Source organism: Dermacentor silvarum, chromosome 2, assembly GCF_013339745.2.
Source record: "Dermacentor silvarum isolate Dsil-2018 chromosome 2, BIME_Dsil_1.4, whole genome shotgun sequence".
Classification (NCBI taxonomy): domain Eukaryota; kingdom Metazoa; phylum Arthropoda; class Arachnida; order Ixodida; family Ixodidae; genus Dermacentor; species Dermacentor silvarum.
Window position 1 is genome coordinate 63,932,160 of NC_051155.1, and position 16,843 is coordinate 63,949,002.

Below are 16,843 nucleotides of genomic sequence, written 5' to 3' on the forward strand. Positions count from 1 at the left end.
ATTAGGGCGCAATCGATTGGCCAGCTTCGCTATGTCTCGAGATTTGCGCGGCCTAGTGCAAGCTTTGCCGTTTTTTGAGTAAGCGTAAATCCTGGACAAAAAAGCAACAGGTAGTGGGACCGCGGGCTATATCTGATGTTGTGTATGGCGTTACAAATCTCAGGGCGCAAGACAAGCACGACAAGGAATGAAGACGAGTGTAATCTTCGTCCATTCTCGTCCTTGTCTGGCTACGCGAGAGGATTTACAATACCACAGATAAGCTACCCTCTAGAAGAGGTCACTTGTATAACTGAACCCATTGCAATGCGAAAACGACGAAGAGTTTTCCCGTCGCGGTAGGGGGCCGCGATTGCCCATGCAGTTGCTATGGCATTGAACTGCTGAGCTCGAGGTCGTGGGTTCGACCCCGGGCGCTGCGGCCGCATTCCGAGGGGGCGGAGTGCACAAACGTCACCCGCCTTTGTGACGTTGTGGCTTTGGCGTTGCACTAAGCCAGCGCCAGCTAGATTTCTTCTAGTTCGCGTTGACGGCCGCATTTCGATGGGGCGAAATGCAAAAGACGCCCGCGTACTCTGCGTTCGGTGCATGGTATAGAACCACGGGTGGTCAAAATTAATCCGGAGATCCTCCCCCCCCCCCCCCCTTGCCCCTCCCCACAATGGCATCTCTCATAATCAGATCGCAGTTTTGACACTTAAAGCCCCAGAATATAACTTTAACAATGAAGTGTTAAGTATTGGAAAGAAACACTATTTTATTATGCTATATGACAGAAGTGCATTTCTGTCGCCAAAAATGTCTATTTTGTGTGTAAGGTAAGGTAGGCGGCGCAATGTTGATCTGCGTTCAAGAAGGTCTTCCCGCGCCGCATGCATAGGAAGGTAGCCATGAACGACTAAATATGGACGAATGAATGAATGAATGAATGAATGAATGAATGAATGAATGAATGAATGAATGAATGAATGAATGAATGAATGAATGAATTGTGTCTGATTGACCAATGTCAGGGCCAAGGAAAAGGTAAGAAACAAACTGCCGGCGGAATAATACCGGACGGCCGGTTATATCTGCTATCAGCTAGCGCGCATAAATCGTCTCGCGGCGCAATGGCGACGGCGTCGTCGGGCAGCGCGGCCACCGATAGCCGGTCACCTGCCTTCAGCGACCACAATGCATGCGAGGCCAGCCCAGCCGTCGCCTTCTGGCGGCGACGGCGGCTGCGTCCTTATCGGGCCCCTGGGAACCGCGCAGGACGCCATCGGTCGGATATCAGGACGCCTTGCACCAGTTCCGTTCAGCGCAGTCCGCTCAATGACACTTGTCCACTCGCGCGCTTGCCTTGCGCGGAGAAAATATAGTCCGAAGGTAGAACCGCACCTGCTCTCGGTTCATATCGAATGAGACGACTGACGGTTGGTCGCTTCTGAGCAGTGCATCCGAAGCCAGGAAGACAGTGACGACGGAGGGAAAGGAGGAGCTATGACGCGCTGTGACGTGCTGTGATACTAAGGGTAGAATGTTTCAACCCGCATGCATTCGTGCTGCACGGAAATTCGAAGCCCAAGTATAGGCGTTCGCGCGTCGCTTCCTTGGCCCTGCCCACTACGGCGCGCGCAGCTGGCCGACTTCCCGTGCGCGCGAGAAGAGAAACCGCCAGCAGGGCTCACGCCTAAGCAAACAGTCACTTAGTGGGTTTGCGTATTGGGCAGATGACAGCAGCCGGATCTTCGACGTTGGCAGTGGCGTCAGACAGTTCTCGTACAAGACGTCCGCGAAGCACGCCGCGCTGACATTCTGCTGCACAACCATGACTCGAAGAGCGTTCCTGTCGCTGGTCGTCACAGCTGTATTTCTGAGCGCCAAGTGAGTTGTTTGGGGCCTGTTCCCTGCTTTGGTAATAATTTTCAGTAATAACGTTGACACAGTCGCGGCAGTCTGTAAGTCCGCCTAATACCAAAACCAACCATTATTTATGTATATGTAGCATACTTAGTTTCGGAGGAGACATGTTGGATGGGCTTGGCGAGAGTAGGGTTCGATTTTCGCGAGCAAGCAGTCACTATAGTGTATACATATGAATCGGTGTGGTAGGTAAGCTCAAGTTCTCGTAAAAAGTTAGCAGTGACCATCTTTATTGTGCTCCGTAGAATTGAAGAAAATACAATATATAATAGAAAAGCAAATAAAACATTAATTCTGCTTGATTGCATTCAACACACAGTCGATCCATTTCGCAACGCTTTGGTTTGGGCGTACTGCAAGTGTCGCGCTTCAATAATTGGCAGGTCCAATTGACAGGGTCCAAATAAATTGGCGCACCGCTGCAACCCTTTGATTGTTAACGCCCGTTTGTGGCGTCATTATCGGTGTTGATTCATTTTGTCGTGTCACGGCCACACTATAGCGGAATGTCACTGCGCGGAAAGCCGCTCGCCACAGAACGCGTCAACATTGGCACTGCCTCACTTGCGAGCGTTTTTGCCGCCGGGGTAGACATGTTATAGATTCACTCTGAGCTGGAATCCCTGCGGTTGTGATCAGTGATGCATAAGAGACGGTGATATAGTTCCTCGCAGCGTCTGCCCACGTGGATGAATTGGGCGCTCCTCATTGGTCCCCTTGATCGGCGGCGAGCGGCATGCCGCAGCTCCAAGACCCGTTCGCTCCGCGGCAGGAAACTGCCGCTCGTCTGTTTTCGCAGCGCGCTTTCTGCCGTCCGCTACACGCCGCACGAGCTTCTTCCCGCTCATTTGGCCGTGCTTTCGACACTCAAGAGTATAAGTTTCGGCTTGTATTTCGGGGAAGGAAAGATTGTGGTGGTAGGGAAAGGAAAAGAAAGGAAGAAAGGAAACAAGAGCAGCAGCCAAAACAACAACCTCCCCCTCCCCCCCCCCCCCCCCCCGCCAAAAAAGAAAGGAAGAAAAACTTATATTCCATAGCCTGTTTTAGTAACTGCTGATTTCGAGGAGCTCGTCTTCAAGGTCCAGGTTACTTGCTCAATGTGGACGCCGCGAAACATGGGTTGTTTGTTGATAATTACGCGGAGGCATGGGAGATTAAAAATAAGTGAAAGATTGATTTCAGGGGGTGCTGTGGGAAAAGTTGGAAATGTCAGCCCACGATTACAGATAGCTGAGATAAAGGTTGTGCCCATCAAGCATTCTACAGCTATATATGGCACGATGCGTTTGTGACCCTGAAGGCTTCTTTCGAGCGGTCACAGAGTTTCCTTCCAAGTAGCACATCTGTTCGCGGCTGTGACCATCGGGAGTTAAGGCCCTGTGCCAAGTTAGACAACGCGTATTGTCGTTGATGTTCCCCTTGACTTAAACACATGTCTCTGAATAGACGGGTTGGATTTCCGACACCTGGCTCCATTTGCCTTGTAGCGACCGTTTTGTTCTCTTTTTATTTATTTATTCACGAGAATTGACCCCGAAAGCTATTTTCAAATACTCTGCAGGAGCTTGTTTGCATAAGTGGGCTTGCTACCTACATGGATGATCACTTAGTAATAGAGCTGACGCGCCGTTATTCACTGATCCGCACCAGTCCTGTGAAACTGCATTTCACATTTTCATGAATTCCAGCATTCACTAGCTTTTAGCAATTGTTATATTGTACTGTTGTGAATTGCGAACTCACCGTTTGATTTATTTTGCCTCGTGAGGTCTTCTGGGACCCGTCAAGCTACTTATGCAGCTTTTAATTAGCCCAAATGACCATCCAGTATGAGCATACTAGAAAATAAAATTGTTTGTTTGATTGATTGATTGCAAGCGAGGAGGTTAAGCATTATACAGATGTACATTAAGTGGCCGTAGACGTTACACATTCTTGCCATGCGTGTTACGCGTCAGTGTATGTAAGTGTATATAATCCAGCAAGCAACGTGGTATCACTCTAGTGGCGCACAAGCCTCTATATAGTAGTACTGATGTGCGCCAATCATTTAAAGGAACCTGCTTATGCGCGCTTTCACCGTGTCCATCACTTGTGGCATGCACTTCACTGCGGCTGCACCCCTCGCAGGGCTGAGGACGGCAACGAATGCAGCTGCGTCGTGATGCTAGAGCAGGAGGGCACCGAACCGGCCCAGCTCTACAAGGAGAGCACCTCCATTGTGGGCAGCTTGTGCACCGATGCCGACTTTGAGTTCTGCAGCCAGTTCTGCAAGAAAGAGGTATACGTGGTACACGTGAGGAGCGTCTGGACTACCCTTTTGACAATGGCATCTTCATGACTTTCATATCTTATCGGGGCAGGTCACGTCTGATATCAGAGAGTCATAAATGGAGCACTCTGCGCAGCTACAGCACCAAAGGCCAGCTGCAGCGCTTGTCCAGGGATCTTAAAAAAGTTGCGCATCAAAGGTTTTCCTTGTCACTGCAATCATATGCGTAATACGGTCGCATGCGTAGTAAATATTTTATCGGGGCTGGTCGCGTCTGATATCAGAGAGTCATAAGTGCAGTGCTCTGCACAGCTACTGCACCAAAGGGCAGCTGCAGCGCTTGTTCTAGGTCCGCAAATCTTTTAAAAAATGTATATCGAAGGTTGTCTTTGGCACTACAATCATGTGCATACGTAGTACATATTATATCGGGGCAGGTCACTTCTCATACTTACTAGAGAGTCATAAGTGGAGCGCCCTACACAGCCACGACACTAAAGAGTAGCGGTAACGTTTGTCACGGTGAGGTCCACGGATCTGAAAAAAATATATATATCGAAAGTTTTCCTTGTCACCGCGGGCACAAGCGTTGTAAAGTTTAGAACATGTGTGTTTTTCCGCAAATCAACCTTGAAGGTATTGCTTTCCTTAAGCTAAAGTGTTCCTGCAGGCGCCAGCACGTTAACGCGCAGACGACAGTGTGGTTGCCAACCTCAGAGCACTGAGCGATGACTTGTGTCATGATGTATTGGTAGGCTTTCAGCTTTTGCGCAAACTGTGCCCTCGAGAGATTGCGGGAGGCATAATCTAAACCGCAGCAAGCGAAATTTTGAAAGAGCGATCAGTTACGATGATGCTACGGTGCAGGGAACATTGGCTTAAGCTTAAGAAGACCTGTGGCGAGTTGGGGGTTCATGACGCGCAATAAAATTAAAAGAGCACAATAACGGTTAAAACACTCACATGGACAAGACAGAACAGCACAAGCGTTCGTTTTGCAATCTTTCTGGCGCTCATTTTCATTCCGTGATTTATCTGTGTATACCCGCCGATGGCTTAGTGCATGCGGAGTTTTGCTGCGAGTGAGAGGACGCGATTTTGATTTCCTGTACCACTGCGGTTCTGCGTACAGGTAAGGACGCGTGCAAAAGCATTCTTGGAATATTGATATCTAAACAAGAAAAAAAATGGGTGGTGGTCAAGCAGGACTGCGTCGTTAAACTCCATCAGTTATTTGGGGGTTTCAGAACCCAAGCGTCCTTGCGTACCCAAAGCCCCACGCACTGCTTACGTTTTTGTGCACTCCTTTTGCATTCTTTTGTGCGCGCGGCGGTTTGCGTAACCTAACTTTGGGTGCGCATATTGCGCGTATATCTACAAATGAAGTCGCAGTGCTTGCCCGTAGTGTTTTATTGAATAACAGCTGCGCAGTATATAAATCCAGTGTACGACATAATGCATGTGCTAGGGGAGAAACGAACTAAAGGAGAACAACGGAGCAGTAAGCCTCATTTCGGAAGCAGCGTTTTGACGCCTTGACGAAGACAAAGCCGCAATCGGCTTCCTCCGGAGTGATATCTCTCTCTTCCTTGTCCTTCTATGGTCCCCTTAACTGCATGGTATATAACAATGGAACTGTCTCGTTTGATCATTTGCTTCAGTTTCTGGGGTAGTTCGCTTTAGAGTGGAGCTTTACGTACGAGGAACACGCATTGTCCTCGCTTGGCTTTTTGAGTTCAAACACTGCTTTCTGTTCGCGTTGCCTCCACCCTTGCAGATGTCGGCGTTCACAGGCAAGCTGGATGCGATGTTTGCACCCACGAACGTGTCGGTTGGCCAGAGCCTGTGCGACATGGCCAAGAAGCCGGTGACCGGTGGGCTCGTCAAGCTGGCTGCCTTCGTATGCGATCAGGACGCGCGGGATATTGACGCGCAGCAGCCGCACAAGCTCTGCTGCGACAAGAAGGTGCGCTGGGAGTCCTGCAAAAGCGGCAGCAGCAGCGGTAGCGGCAGTGCGGGGACCACAACTCCCCGAGCATAGCTGTTGTAAGCAGCGGAACGTAGAGCCTCCGATATCCGCAGCCTGGAACATCTCGCCGTGCCGCGTATCTCGGAAGCCGCGCGGCTTCAGCGCGTCTGCTCTGAAGACACCTTCTACGTAACACGGCGCCCCTTTTTTTTTTTTTTTTTTTTTTTGCACTCATTTCTCTATCTCCATGCCATTTGGATTGACGTTCCTATTGCCAAGCCCGGCATGACGAAAGCATGAATGCAAAAGCATTCATGGTCGCGATCATACGACAACCGATTCAAACAGCACACCGTCACACCACTGAAGTTGCTGGGTTTGCGTTATCTGGGAGGGCGTTGGAACAGGTCCCTGCAAGGCGGAAGACTCTCGACTGTTATCATGCATTTCCCCGGGATACTTCAGATCATACGTAACGGCACTACTCTTCTATGTCTTGCGTAATCCGCGTGAAGAACGTGCGACTGCCGCTTGCGATAATGGAGACAATAGACGCGACGCCGGAGCAAAGTCAAGTTACCGAAGTTAGCAGACAAAAAATAGTGTAGGGGTACAGACTATAGCACACACACACAAAAAAAAAAAGCAGAGGTCACTCGGCTGTTGTCTGCAGTGGTCATGCAGCTGGCCTATATTTTGCTGCGATAGGCCATATATACGTACGCACGTTCTCTGTGTCTGTATCCATTATTGGGTGGGCCACAACTGCAGCCTCTGATACAGCAGTGCGCAGAATCACTGACCGTGGACAATGATCCGATAGGTTTTGTGTGATAGAGTCCTTCGGGCCAACGGTCATCACATGCTGCTCACTGAACCGGCTGACAAGCCAAACTTCGATGCGCCAAGACATCGTGGGCTCGCTTCCGATCCAGTAAATGTTTTGCGAAAGTGCACGGGGCGATGCTGTAAAGGGCTCTGCATATTCAGTGAATGACACCTAGCGTAGCGTGAAGCTCTTTTTTTTTTTCTTGCTGGAGAAATAAATGGTGCTATGTAAATGAAGTGCAAAACAATTAATTAAGATATACAGGGTGTCCCAGCAATCATGGATTGCATTAAAAAAAAAAGATGGGCCATTTTGCGTGAAGTTAACCAAGTGCATATTGCTCGCAGTCAAGTAGATAAAGCGAGTAATTTTTTTCTTGGTGCTATTCAATTGAATATTTCATTGCAATTAGATATTTCTTTACTGCTCTGGATTCCGTGTTGTCAATGAAGAATTTGTGGGAAATTAAAAGATACTTAGAGCTGGCAATGTACTCAGCCAGGTACTTCTTGCCCATTAATTTTTTCCGGCTGATGAAGGAAGCCCGCGGAAAATTAAAAATATCACATGATCACCACCTGCCCGCATCAAAAAGCAGCGCCCTCAAACAATTAAGCTTCATAGCAATTAGCAGAGGTATCGGCGCTCGTCCCGTAGAGTCGTGCTATCGCGACCTGGACGCAACAGATCACCCACTGACTCCTGTGGAACTTGTTTGAGGGCGCTGCTTTTGGTTGTATTCGCGTAAAACGGCCCGTCTTTCTTTAAACACGCATGATACATGATGCAGGGACGGCACCCTGCATGTGCATGTCATCAACGAAAATGGAAACAATTTTTTTTCTTGAGTTTTTATTGTTTCAGGCAATACAAAAGCATTGCACATGAGCCACGTCTATGGAGAAACTATATTGACTGCCGCTCTTGTTCTCGTAATGCGTTGGCGGCAGCAGTGGCTCACAATAGAAATACAAAGGTGAAACATTCATATGCATATCAGACGTATACATATTTCGAAAACTCAAAAGTGTTCATCATCGTTGTCATCAAGCCGAACGGATTTCGACATTGAACTTGAAAGACTTCGTGCGATTCGGACGGCGTGCAGAACGACGATACAGACGCACTAAATCTAATTTATGATCTGAGAGACGCCCGTCGCATTCAAAAGAAAATTCAGCGTCGCATACACAAACTAGAGAGTGAGCGATGGAAGACATTCTGCGAGTCACTGGACCCTCGCAAGCCGCTTTCACATATCTGGGGGACAGTACGTGGGCTTCGTTCATCCCCACAACAACGACACCCATTTGCAGCTTTGGCCCTCCATCTTGGCCAAACAGAGCTTGGTGTGGCGGAGGAATTCTGTGCGAGAGTCACGGCGAGCCTGTCAGCATCAACGTTGATGTAAGGGACCTCACAGCGGCTAAGGTACCGGAAATGGACGTGTCCTTTACCATGGAAGAACTCGAAGCTGCCCTGGCAGTCTCTAAACGATCATCCTGTCCAAGCCCTGACGGCGTCACCTATTCTGCCCTGGGACACCTTGGACAAGAGGCAAGAAGAGCGCTTCTGAGCAGCTTTAATAACTCATGGCATAGAGGTACAGTTCCCCAGCAATGGAAGTTAAGTCGGCTGGTACCATTACTAAAGCCGGGAAAATCTCCGTTGGACTTGGCGGCATATCGCCCTATTGCCCTTGCCAGCTGCATCGGCAAGGTTATGGAAAGGATGGTCCTTGCACGTCTAGAATGGTATCTCGAGCGTTGCCCCGCTTCCATGGCAGGCTTTCGTCGGGGTCGTTCTTCAATTGACAGCGTTATTGACCTGTGGGGGTCTTCCCCAACCCGTAGCGCGTGTAATCGCAGCTACGTAGGGCTCGGGCGAATAAGGCAACCAGCGAGTCAACTCAACAACGTTTATTGCTGTCAGCAATAAAACACACTTGTAGAGGGAAGTCCGCTCTGTATAACTAATAAAATAGGCTTGCCTCGTCGCGTGTGGTAGTCACGCGAACGAGGTCACTCACGGCTTTCAGCAGGTAAAAATCCGTCCAGGCAGAAGGTCAAGCGAGGTCAGAGAGAGCGGGGGTCTCTCGGTCGCGCTCTTTTATGCCTTTTTGCCTTTCCGCGAGGGGAGTGTCCTCCTCGCCCGCCGGATGCTTTCCCTCTTCCCGCGCGGCACGCGCGTCGCGAGAGGCGAGCGAGAACCGGGAGAGGGCAAAGTGCATTTCTCCCGTGTTCGCCCGGCTCCCGCAGCGCGCGGTGTGCGCGCACGAGATGTCCACCCGGCTGCTGTCGCGGGCGCTCCGTGCGCCGGCGACGGGCGAGCGCCCGCGGGAGAAGGTGGCAGCGTGTGCTCCCCCACATCCTCCCCCCCTTAAGAAGGCCCCCGTACGTTGAGGCTGGCACCTAGGGACGTCCGTTTGCCTGAGTACCCGCCGAGGTTGGCGACCGAGGAAGCGTTGTGGTGATGTAGCCCTCAGCTGGCGGACACTTGATGCCGACTCGGAGGCGGCTGGTCAGCTGCACTGCTCGGGCTTGCGAGGCGGGATCGTTGTCGGGGCTCGAAGGTGGCTCTCAGTGCTGCGCCCTAGGTGTCGGCTGCGCTGGAGGGGTGGTCGTCTGCCGGCCGCCGGCTTGCGGTTCGTGCGGCTCCAAGGCCGGCGTAGCGCCGTCAGTACTGCAAGGGCGTCAGTTGTTCCAGCGCGTACTGCAGGCAATTCGCACGGCCGTATCTCGTCTTGCTCTGCTCCTGGAAATTATTATCAGCAACTGCATAGCAAACTGCACGGAACGGCACTGTGATCAGCAGCATAGTTGGCCGTATCCGGGGACACCATCGACGTCTGTTGCGAAGGGAATGTTCGCAAGCATCATCACCAATTCGAGTCGCAGCACAGGATAATCACCGCACTGGCCCTCACAGCAGTCTTTGGTGAAACCGCACACCCACGCGTCGAGCGTTCACGCCACATTCCCGTCGTGGCCTTGACGACTCGTCGTCCATACTCGGCGCTCCATGGTCACTAGACGTTCGCTTCCCCGGCAGGAACTACCAAGGTGCCAGCCCGGCGCGGCTGTATGCTCACGCGGTACGCAACGCCACCCGGACTTACGAATGTTCCTCGCAGTCGTCGGGTTACGCAACTAGCAGTCAGATTACCTTCGCCTGCTACGCAAATTGTAGCGCGGCTGCGGGCTCGCCGTTCTGTTCTGACTGCTCTCTCTCACCGATCGCGGTTGAGGGAGGGCCTGATCGTCATCACACTGCTCATCACGCGGCACGTAGCGTTTCAGGTCGCATACGTGTACCGGTCCGCCGATCGGCTTTCCTTTCTTGTTCTCGAGCCGGTAAACAAGCGAGGAAACCTTCTCTCTCACTAGATACGGCCCGGTCCACTTCGGCGCCAGCGAGGCAGCGAACTGTTTGGTAGCATCGCTGAGAACGTGCTGGCGTCGAAGCACCAGATCGCCCACTTCGTAGTGGACGTTCCGATGCGAGCGGTCGTACTGCGCCTTCTGCTGTGCCCTTGCAGTGCGAAGATTACAGCGTGCTTTATGTAAAGCTTCCGTCATCTTGGCACGTAGATGCGTCGCGTATTCAGCTCGTGCTGACGGCGCGACTGGCATTCCGCTGCGATCCGCGAGAACCCTATCCATCGGATTCGGCAGCTCTCTCCCCAGGTTGAGAGAAGAAGGCGCATACCCAGTCGAGCGGTTCACTGTCGATCGCAATGCAAACCCGATCTCTGGAAGGTAGGTATCCCAGTCCTTATGCCTTTCAGAGAACGCGACAAGCATGTGCTTGATGTTGCGATTGACTCGTTCAGTGGGGTTCGACTGAGCATGGTAGGTTGTCGTTTTCTTATGCTTAATGCCCAGTGCGGCGCATGAGTCAACGAACACCTTTGCAGTGAAGTAGGACGCATTGTCCGTTATCAACTGCTTCCGGAAAACCAAACCTGGTGAAAACCTCCATCAACTTATCCATGATCACCCGTGCCGTCAGTTTTCGTAGGGGGAAAAGTTCTACCCATTTACTGAAGTGATCCGTGACCACCAGCAAGAATTTGTTCCTGCTCGGTGTTGTGGGATACGGTCCCATGATGTCACATGCCGCGATTTGCCAGGGAGTCTGGCTGTCGATAGGCTGCATGAAGCCGGGCGGTCGTCCGCCTCGGGGCTTCACGCTTTGGCACACATGACACGATCGGGCGTAGCGAATCACGTCCCGTTTCATGCCTGGCCAGGTAGCGAAGCGACACAACTTAACGTAAGTCTTGGGGCCGCTCGCGTGCCCAGCAATGCACGAGTCATGAAAGTAGCGTAGCAGTGCTCCTCTCAACGCGCGCGGTATCACCACCTTAAACGCCTCACTTGTGTCGTTCTCGGTGGGAATATACCTCAGCAGGACGCCGTCGGAATTCAGCAGATAGGAATCCAGCGCGCTCACAGCATTACCAGCTGTTCCTGAGCGCTCCGCACCGACAGCAATACCAGCTGCCTCCATGTGCGCGGCGGCCGCGCCGCCCGGCTCTCGGAGCCCGTCGAGCACTTTTCGACAAAACGGATCCTTCTGCTGAGCCTCGAACAGCTCCTTTCTGCTGAAGACAACTCCTGCGGAACCGACAACATCTACGTGGTTCACGCTCTCGCCCAGGATCGACGGTTGTTCCGCGTCCCTTACTCGGGCTACGGCCAGGGTTTCTCCCTCGCCTCGGACTGGCGCTCGCGAAAGTGCGTCCGCTGCGGCATTGCTTTTTCCTTTGCGGTAGCGCACGGTGAAGTCGTAACGCTGCAGCAGCAGTGCCCAACGCGCCAGGCGACCACTCGGCTCACTCAAGCGCCTCAACCAAGTGAGAGCCATGTGGTCAGTCTCAATCGTGAATGCCACTCCGTCGACATAATAGTCAAACTTTCGCAGAGCGAAAACTATCGCGAGACACTCCTTCTCTGTCACCGAGTAGTTCCTTTCCGCCGGCGTCAACGAACGGCTCGCGAACGCAACCGGTCGGAGAATGCCTCCGTGCTCCTGAAGCAAAATTGCACCTAGACCCAGGTCGCTTGCGTCTGTTTGAATCACAAACTCCCTGTTCAAGTCGGGCAGCTGCAACTCTGCCGTGTCAGCGAGCACCTTTGTGAGGCCGCGCAGTGCCGCCTCCTGCTCTGGACCCCAAGTCCAACGCTCGTCTTTCCTTAAGAGCTTCGTTAAAGGCGCTTGCACTGCCGCGCAGTCTGGAATGAATTGGCGATAAAAGTTCACCAATCCCAGAAAGCGTCTCAGTTCGCCGATATCTTTCGGCGACGGGTAGCTCAGTATAGCCTCGAGCTTATCCTCACTCGGCAGAATGCGGCCGTTGTCCAACGTGAATCCCAACAGCGTTATTCTGTTCGCAGCTATCTGAGCTTTACTCGGGTTCAACGTGATACCCGCGGACCTCAGCCTGTCTAGGACGTCTCTCAAGTGGCGCAAGTGCTCGTCGAATGTTTTCGAATAAACCACTATATCGTCGAGATATGCGAGAGCATGTTGCCACTTCGCATCTCCTAGAACTCGGTCCATCAACCTCTGATAAGTAGCGGGAGCTCCGACTAAGCCAAAAGACATTCTTTTGAACTGAAAGAGCCCGCGGTGACAAGTGAAAGCCGTTTTCTCTTTGTCACGCTCGTCCATTTCGACCTGAAAATATCCCCGACTAGCATCGAGCGTCGTAAAGTACTTCGCCCCGCCTAGGTTAGATACTAAAGAGGAAATGGAGGGTAGAGGGTACGCATCCTTCTTCGTAACCTCATTCAGCCTGCGGTAGTCTACACAAAGGCGATAAGTATCGTCCTTCTTCGGGACTAGAACTACCGGGAAGCCCCATGGGCTGTTCGACCTTTCCACAACGCCTGTGTCGATGAGTTCGTCTAAAGCGCTGTCAAGTGCTTTCCGTTTAGTCAAGCTTATCGGCCGAGGATTAGATTTCCACGGCGCAGCGTCACCCGTGTCTATCCTGTGCCTGACTAACGTAGTGAGGCCCGGCCGGTCCGTGAAAATCGCGTCGTATTCGTACAACAGCGATGACAGTCGTGCCCGTTCTCTCTCCGGCAGGCTGTTGACCTCTGACAAAAGTGGGTGCGCTGCCCCTTGCAACGTCGCGGCACAATGTTGTGCTACCGTCTCTCCGTTGCTTTGATCGTCTTTACCGATTACGGTTTGCTCGCTCGGCTGCGGCTGGGTGTGGCCCGCTCGCGCCGCCCCCGGAGACTGGCGTGTCGCCGCAGGCACGGGCGCTTTTGCGAAACGCTTCAAAACACCCGTTCCGTTCTCTCGGTAACCTCCGCTGGCGATGTCTATCAAAATACCCGACTTGGCGAGAAAGTCTCGACCTAAAATAACAGGCACTGACAGACCGGGAAGATGTACAAGGCGTTGTCGCCTGACGCGTCTCTCCCAACGAATAACTAGTCTAGCTGCACCGCTCGATTGTGCTGTGCCGGAAGCAAGGCGGAAAGTGATGTCACTATCTCTTAAGCGGATATTGTTCTCGCGGAGATGCTGCAACACCTCGTCACCAAATAACGAAGCGCTTGCCCCAGTATCCAGTAATGCGGCAAACTTCTTTCGGGCTATCGTTAGCTCGATGAACGGCGCCTGCGAGTCCGCGACATCTCCTACGCGACAAGCCAAAGGCGCAAGTAAATCGAAATCGCCAGTTGTGTTCGAGATCGCCGCCCGGGACCCAAGGTGGATCACCGGCGGCCTCGCCCGTTTCCCGAACCACGTGCTCGACCTTGGCCCGGCGTGCTTGCGCAGTCACGGGCGATGTGCCCCAGTCCGCCGCATTGGTAGCAACGGCCACCGAAGCCTCGGTGGCGTGGGCGCCCGTCGCTTCCACGCTCGGCGGTCGGCATGTGCCGCTCCTCTGTTCTCGCATTAGTCGCCAGTTCCTGCCGCGGCGCACTGCGTGCCGCGTTATGCTGTGCTGTTTTCAGCGCGTAGGCGTACGGGTCCAAGGCGCGGTCTGATAATTCCCAACCACGCTGGACCTGCTGCTCGTCGGCGAACGATGCCGACGCGTCGACCCTCGGGGAATGTGAAGCGATCCCGCCGCCGTTCCACGCGCAACGAGGCTCCAGTGACAGCGCGGCGGGTGGAGGCGGACGGTATGCTCGCGCCGCGAGGATGTCCCCTTGGATGCGCTTTGCTTCGGTGGCGAGCTCGTCTAAGTCTCGGTACCTACATCCCCTGAAGTAGGCCGCGAAAGTCGGGTGCGCTTGCCGTGTGACGCGCTCGACTTTATCGGCGTCGGTGGCGAGAGGGCTTGCGAGACGATAAAGTTCGTCCATCGCTCGAACATACTCCAGCAGGGACTCGTCCGGATGCTGGGTACGCAACTCCAACTCTCTCCTCAAACGCCACTCGTAGTTGGCCGGAAGAAATTCCTCGCGGAAGTTCGCGCGGAACTCTTCTACTGTGCGGGCTCTGTGTCCGGCCAGTCGGAACCAACGAGCCGCCTGCTCAGTCAGTGAAGCAGGGACCACGCGCGCGAGAAGTTCGGCGTCTGAAAGCCCTGTTGCTTGCTGATAATACTGCAGACGGTCGAGGTACTCGTTTGCACTAGTGCGATCGTGGTACCCACTATAGGTAGGCATGTCTACCTTAATTCGTGGTCGCTCGCTCTGCGACGGGGCCCGCATGGTGTTCTGCAGGGCGCCGGCTAAGCTCTGCATGACTTGCAGCGCATTCTGCAGCATTATTTCGCTTGACGGAATACTACCGCCCGAAGGTTCGGACGCATCCGCAGCTTGCGTCGAACTATTTAGAGGCATAGGTGGCTCTGAGTCCGCGGGATGACGCGGCGAGGTGTTAGGCGTGTTAGGCCTACTCTCAGGCCTAAACCCTGCCAACGTGGCGTTTCCGCGATCCCGACTGTTCCGCGTGAAACACTCAAAATCAAAGCTACCGGTTTGTTCGGAAGCTGCCGCCGCGTTAGCACTAGGCATCTGATTATCTCCCGCGACCTCCGACAACATGAACAAATCTGGAAAGTCAGACAAGCCCGTCGCCATTGTTTACTGCAACTTCAGTAGTCCCAGCTCCAAAAAACAGAAAAGAAAACTCGCCGTGTTGCCGAATTCGAACCACGTTGGTAGCGCCAAATGTGGGGGTCTTCCCCAACCCGTAGCGCGTGTAATCGCAGCTACGTAGGGTTCGGGCGAATAAGGCAACCAGCGAGTCAACTCAACAACGTTTATTGCTGTCAGCAATAAAACACACTTGTAGAGGGAAGTCCGCTCTGTATAACAACTAATAAAATAGGCTTGCCTCGTCGCGTGTGGTAGTCACGCGAACGAGGTCACTCACGGCTTTCAGCAGGTAAAAATCCGTCCAGGCAGAAGGTCAAGCGAGGTCAGAGAGCGCGGGGGTCTCTCGGTCGCGCTCTTTTATGCCTTTTTGCCTTTCCGCGAGGGGAGTGTCCTCCTCGCCCGCCGGATGCTTTCCCTCTTCCCGCGCGGCACGCGCGTCGCGAGAGGCGAGCGAGAACCGGGAGAGGGCAAAGTGCATTTCTCCCGTGTTCGCCCGGCTCCCGCAGCGCGCGGTGTGCGCGCACGAGATGTCCACCCGGCTGCTGTCGCGGGCGCTCCGTGCGCCGGCGACGGGCGAGCGCCCGCGGGAGAAGGTGGCAGCGTGTGCTCCCCCACAGCGTTGAAACCTTCCAGACAACAAAAATATGCTTCGTGTGATCTGATGTTTTCATGTTGAGATATAATTTCATCTCAGGTTTTGGATTATTGAGAATAATGCAAAATTTAACTCCGAATTTCGGAGAATTGAGGATTTACGAGAAATAAACTCCGATTAACTCCGGATTTCTGCCAGAAAATAAACTCTAAAAACACGGAGCCCTAATCATAAACCCTTGAAAAACAATGCAAATATTGGCTGCCATGTTGATGCAACACGAGTACTATATTACTGTTAGCTTATTGTGTAGAAGAATACTAAATGTTTGACAAACGTCAACTCAGCGATAGAAACTCACCTGAGGGTGCTGGCTCCTCTGAAGCCTGCGCCTCAGACCCAGCATCTGCTCCAGTGTCGGGTGCTTCCCCTTCTGATAACAGCAGCTCTTCTCTTTCCTCTGGGGTTACTGAGAGAGACCGAGGAAGGCCACACGTGCTCACTCAAAAGAGAAACACCATCCTGACACAATGTCAAAATTATGCTGCAGCAAGAACTGACAATCACAACTGCACACCTGTAGCCACCGATGGGTCCACGATGAAATGACAGATAACATTGAGAGGAAGCTTGTACTGCTAATGTTTTTATAGCTTATTGTATCAGAGTAAACAATGAACTCATTCCAGTACGGTAAGATATGTTTAAGAGTGATCAGTACATAAAAGCAGTGCAGAAAATGTGACTGACAGCAGGTCAGTGAAAAAAGCACAAATAGAGGCGTGAGTGCATAGGCGTGCCTATACAGTCAGCATCAAAAGTTTATGCAGAGTGAGTCAGTAGAACTCTTAAAACAGTAGAACCTTTGGCTGCACGAAAATAACTTTGCTATATCTGATTTTCGTTATAGGCATACACCCGTCGACTTCCATTCGACTCTGGTTAATTCGATTTTTGGATTAATTCGTTCCTGACTGAAGGTCCCGGCCGGCACTCATGCATTGCTATGGGCAGAAAATTTCCTTATTTCTATCCTTATACTGGCCTTTGCCGGATAATTCAAACTTGACCAGTCAGCACGTACGTGCCTGACCGCTATGGTGACGCCAATAGCGACCCTTTTAATGGCAGCATGTCTTCTCCCATCAAAAACAAACATTTTTGGCCTGCCCTAGGAAGATTTTTAAGCAATAAC

The 16,843-nt window shown here is 52.4% G+C and overlaps 2 protein-coding genes across 7 annotated transcripts in view; one reads left to right on the forward strand and one right to left on the reverse strand.

Annotated features, from left to right (window-relative positions):
• Nucleotides 1-16,843, reverse strand: part of LOC119441537 (probable serine carboxypeptidase CPVL) — an 80,144-nt gene that overhangs the window by 29,545 nt on the left and 33,756 nt on the right. The window lies entirely within an intron of this gene.
• On the forward strand, nt 1,305-7,105 carry LOC119441540 (uncharacterized). Its single transcript, XM_037706154.2, has 3 exons — nt 1,305-1,869; nt 4,039-4,189; nt 5,958-7,105. The coding sequence occupies exons 1-3, from the start codon at nt 1,814-1,816 to the stop codon at nt 6,219-6,221; spliced, it is 471 nt and encodes a 156-aa protein (XP_037562082.1). The 5' UTR covers nt 1,305-1,813; the 3' UTR covers nt 6,222-7,105.

What these genes read in the sequence shown, in the direction of transcription:
- LOC119441540 (XM_037706154.2), top strand. Translation starts at nt 1,814, where the DNA reads ATGACTCGAAGAGCGTTCCTGTCGCTGGTCGTCACAGCTGTATTTCTG. An exon ending in GCTGTATTTCTGAGCGCCAA is followed by an intron (nt 1,870 to 4,038) that starts GTGAGTTGTTTG and finishes CACCCCTCGCAG; the next exon opens with GGCTGAGGACGGCAACGAAT. An exon ending in GCCAGTTCTGCAAGAAAGAG is followed by an intron (nt 4,190 to 5,957) that starts GTATACGTGGTA and finishes CCACCCTTGCAG; the next exon opens with ATGTCGGCGTTCACAGGCAA.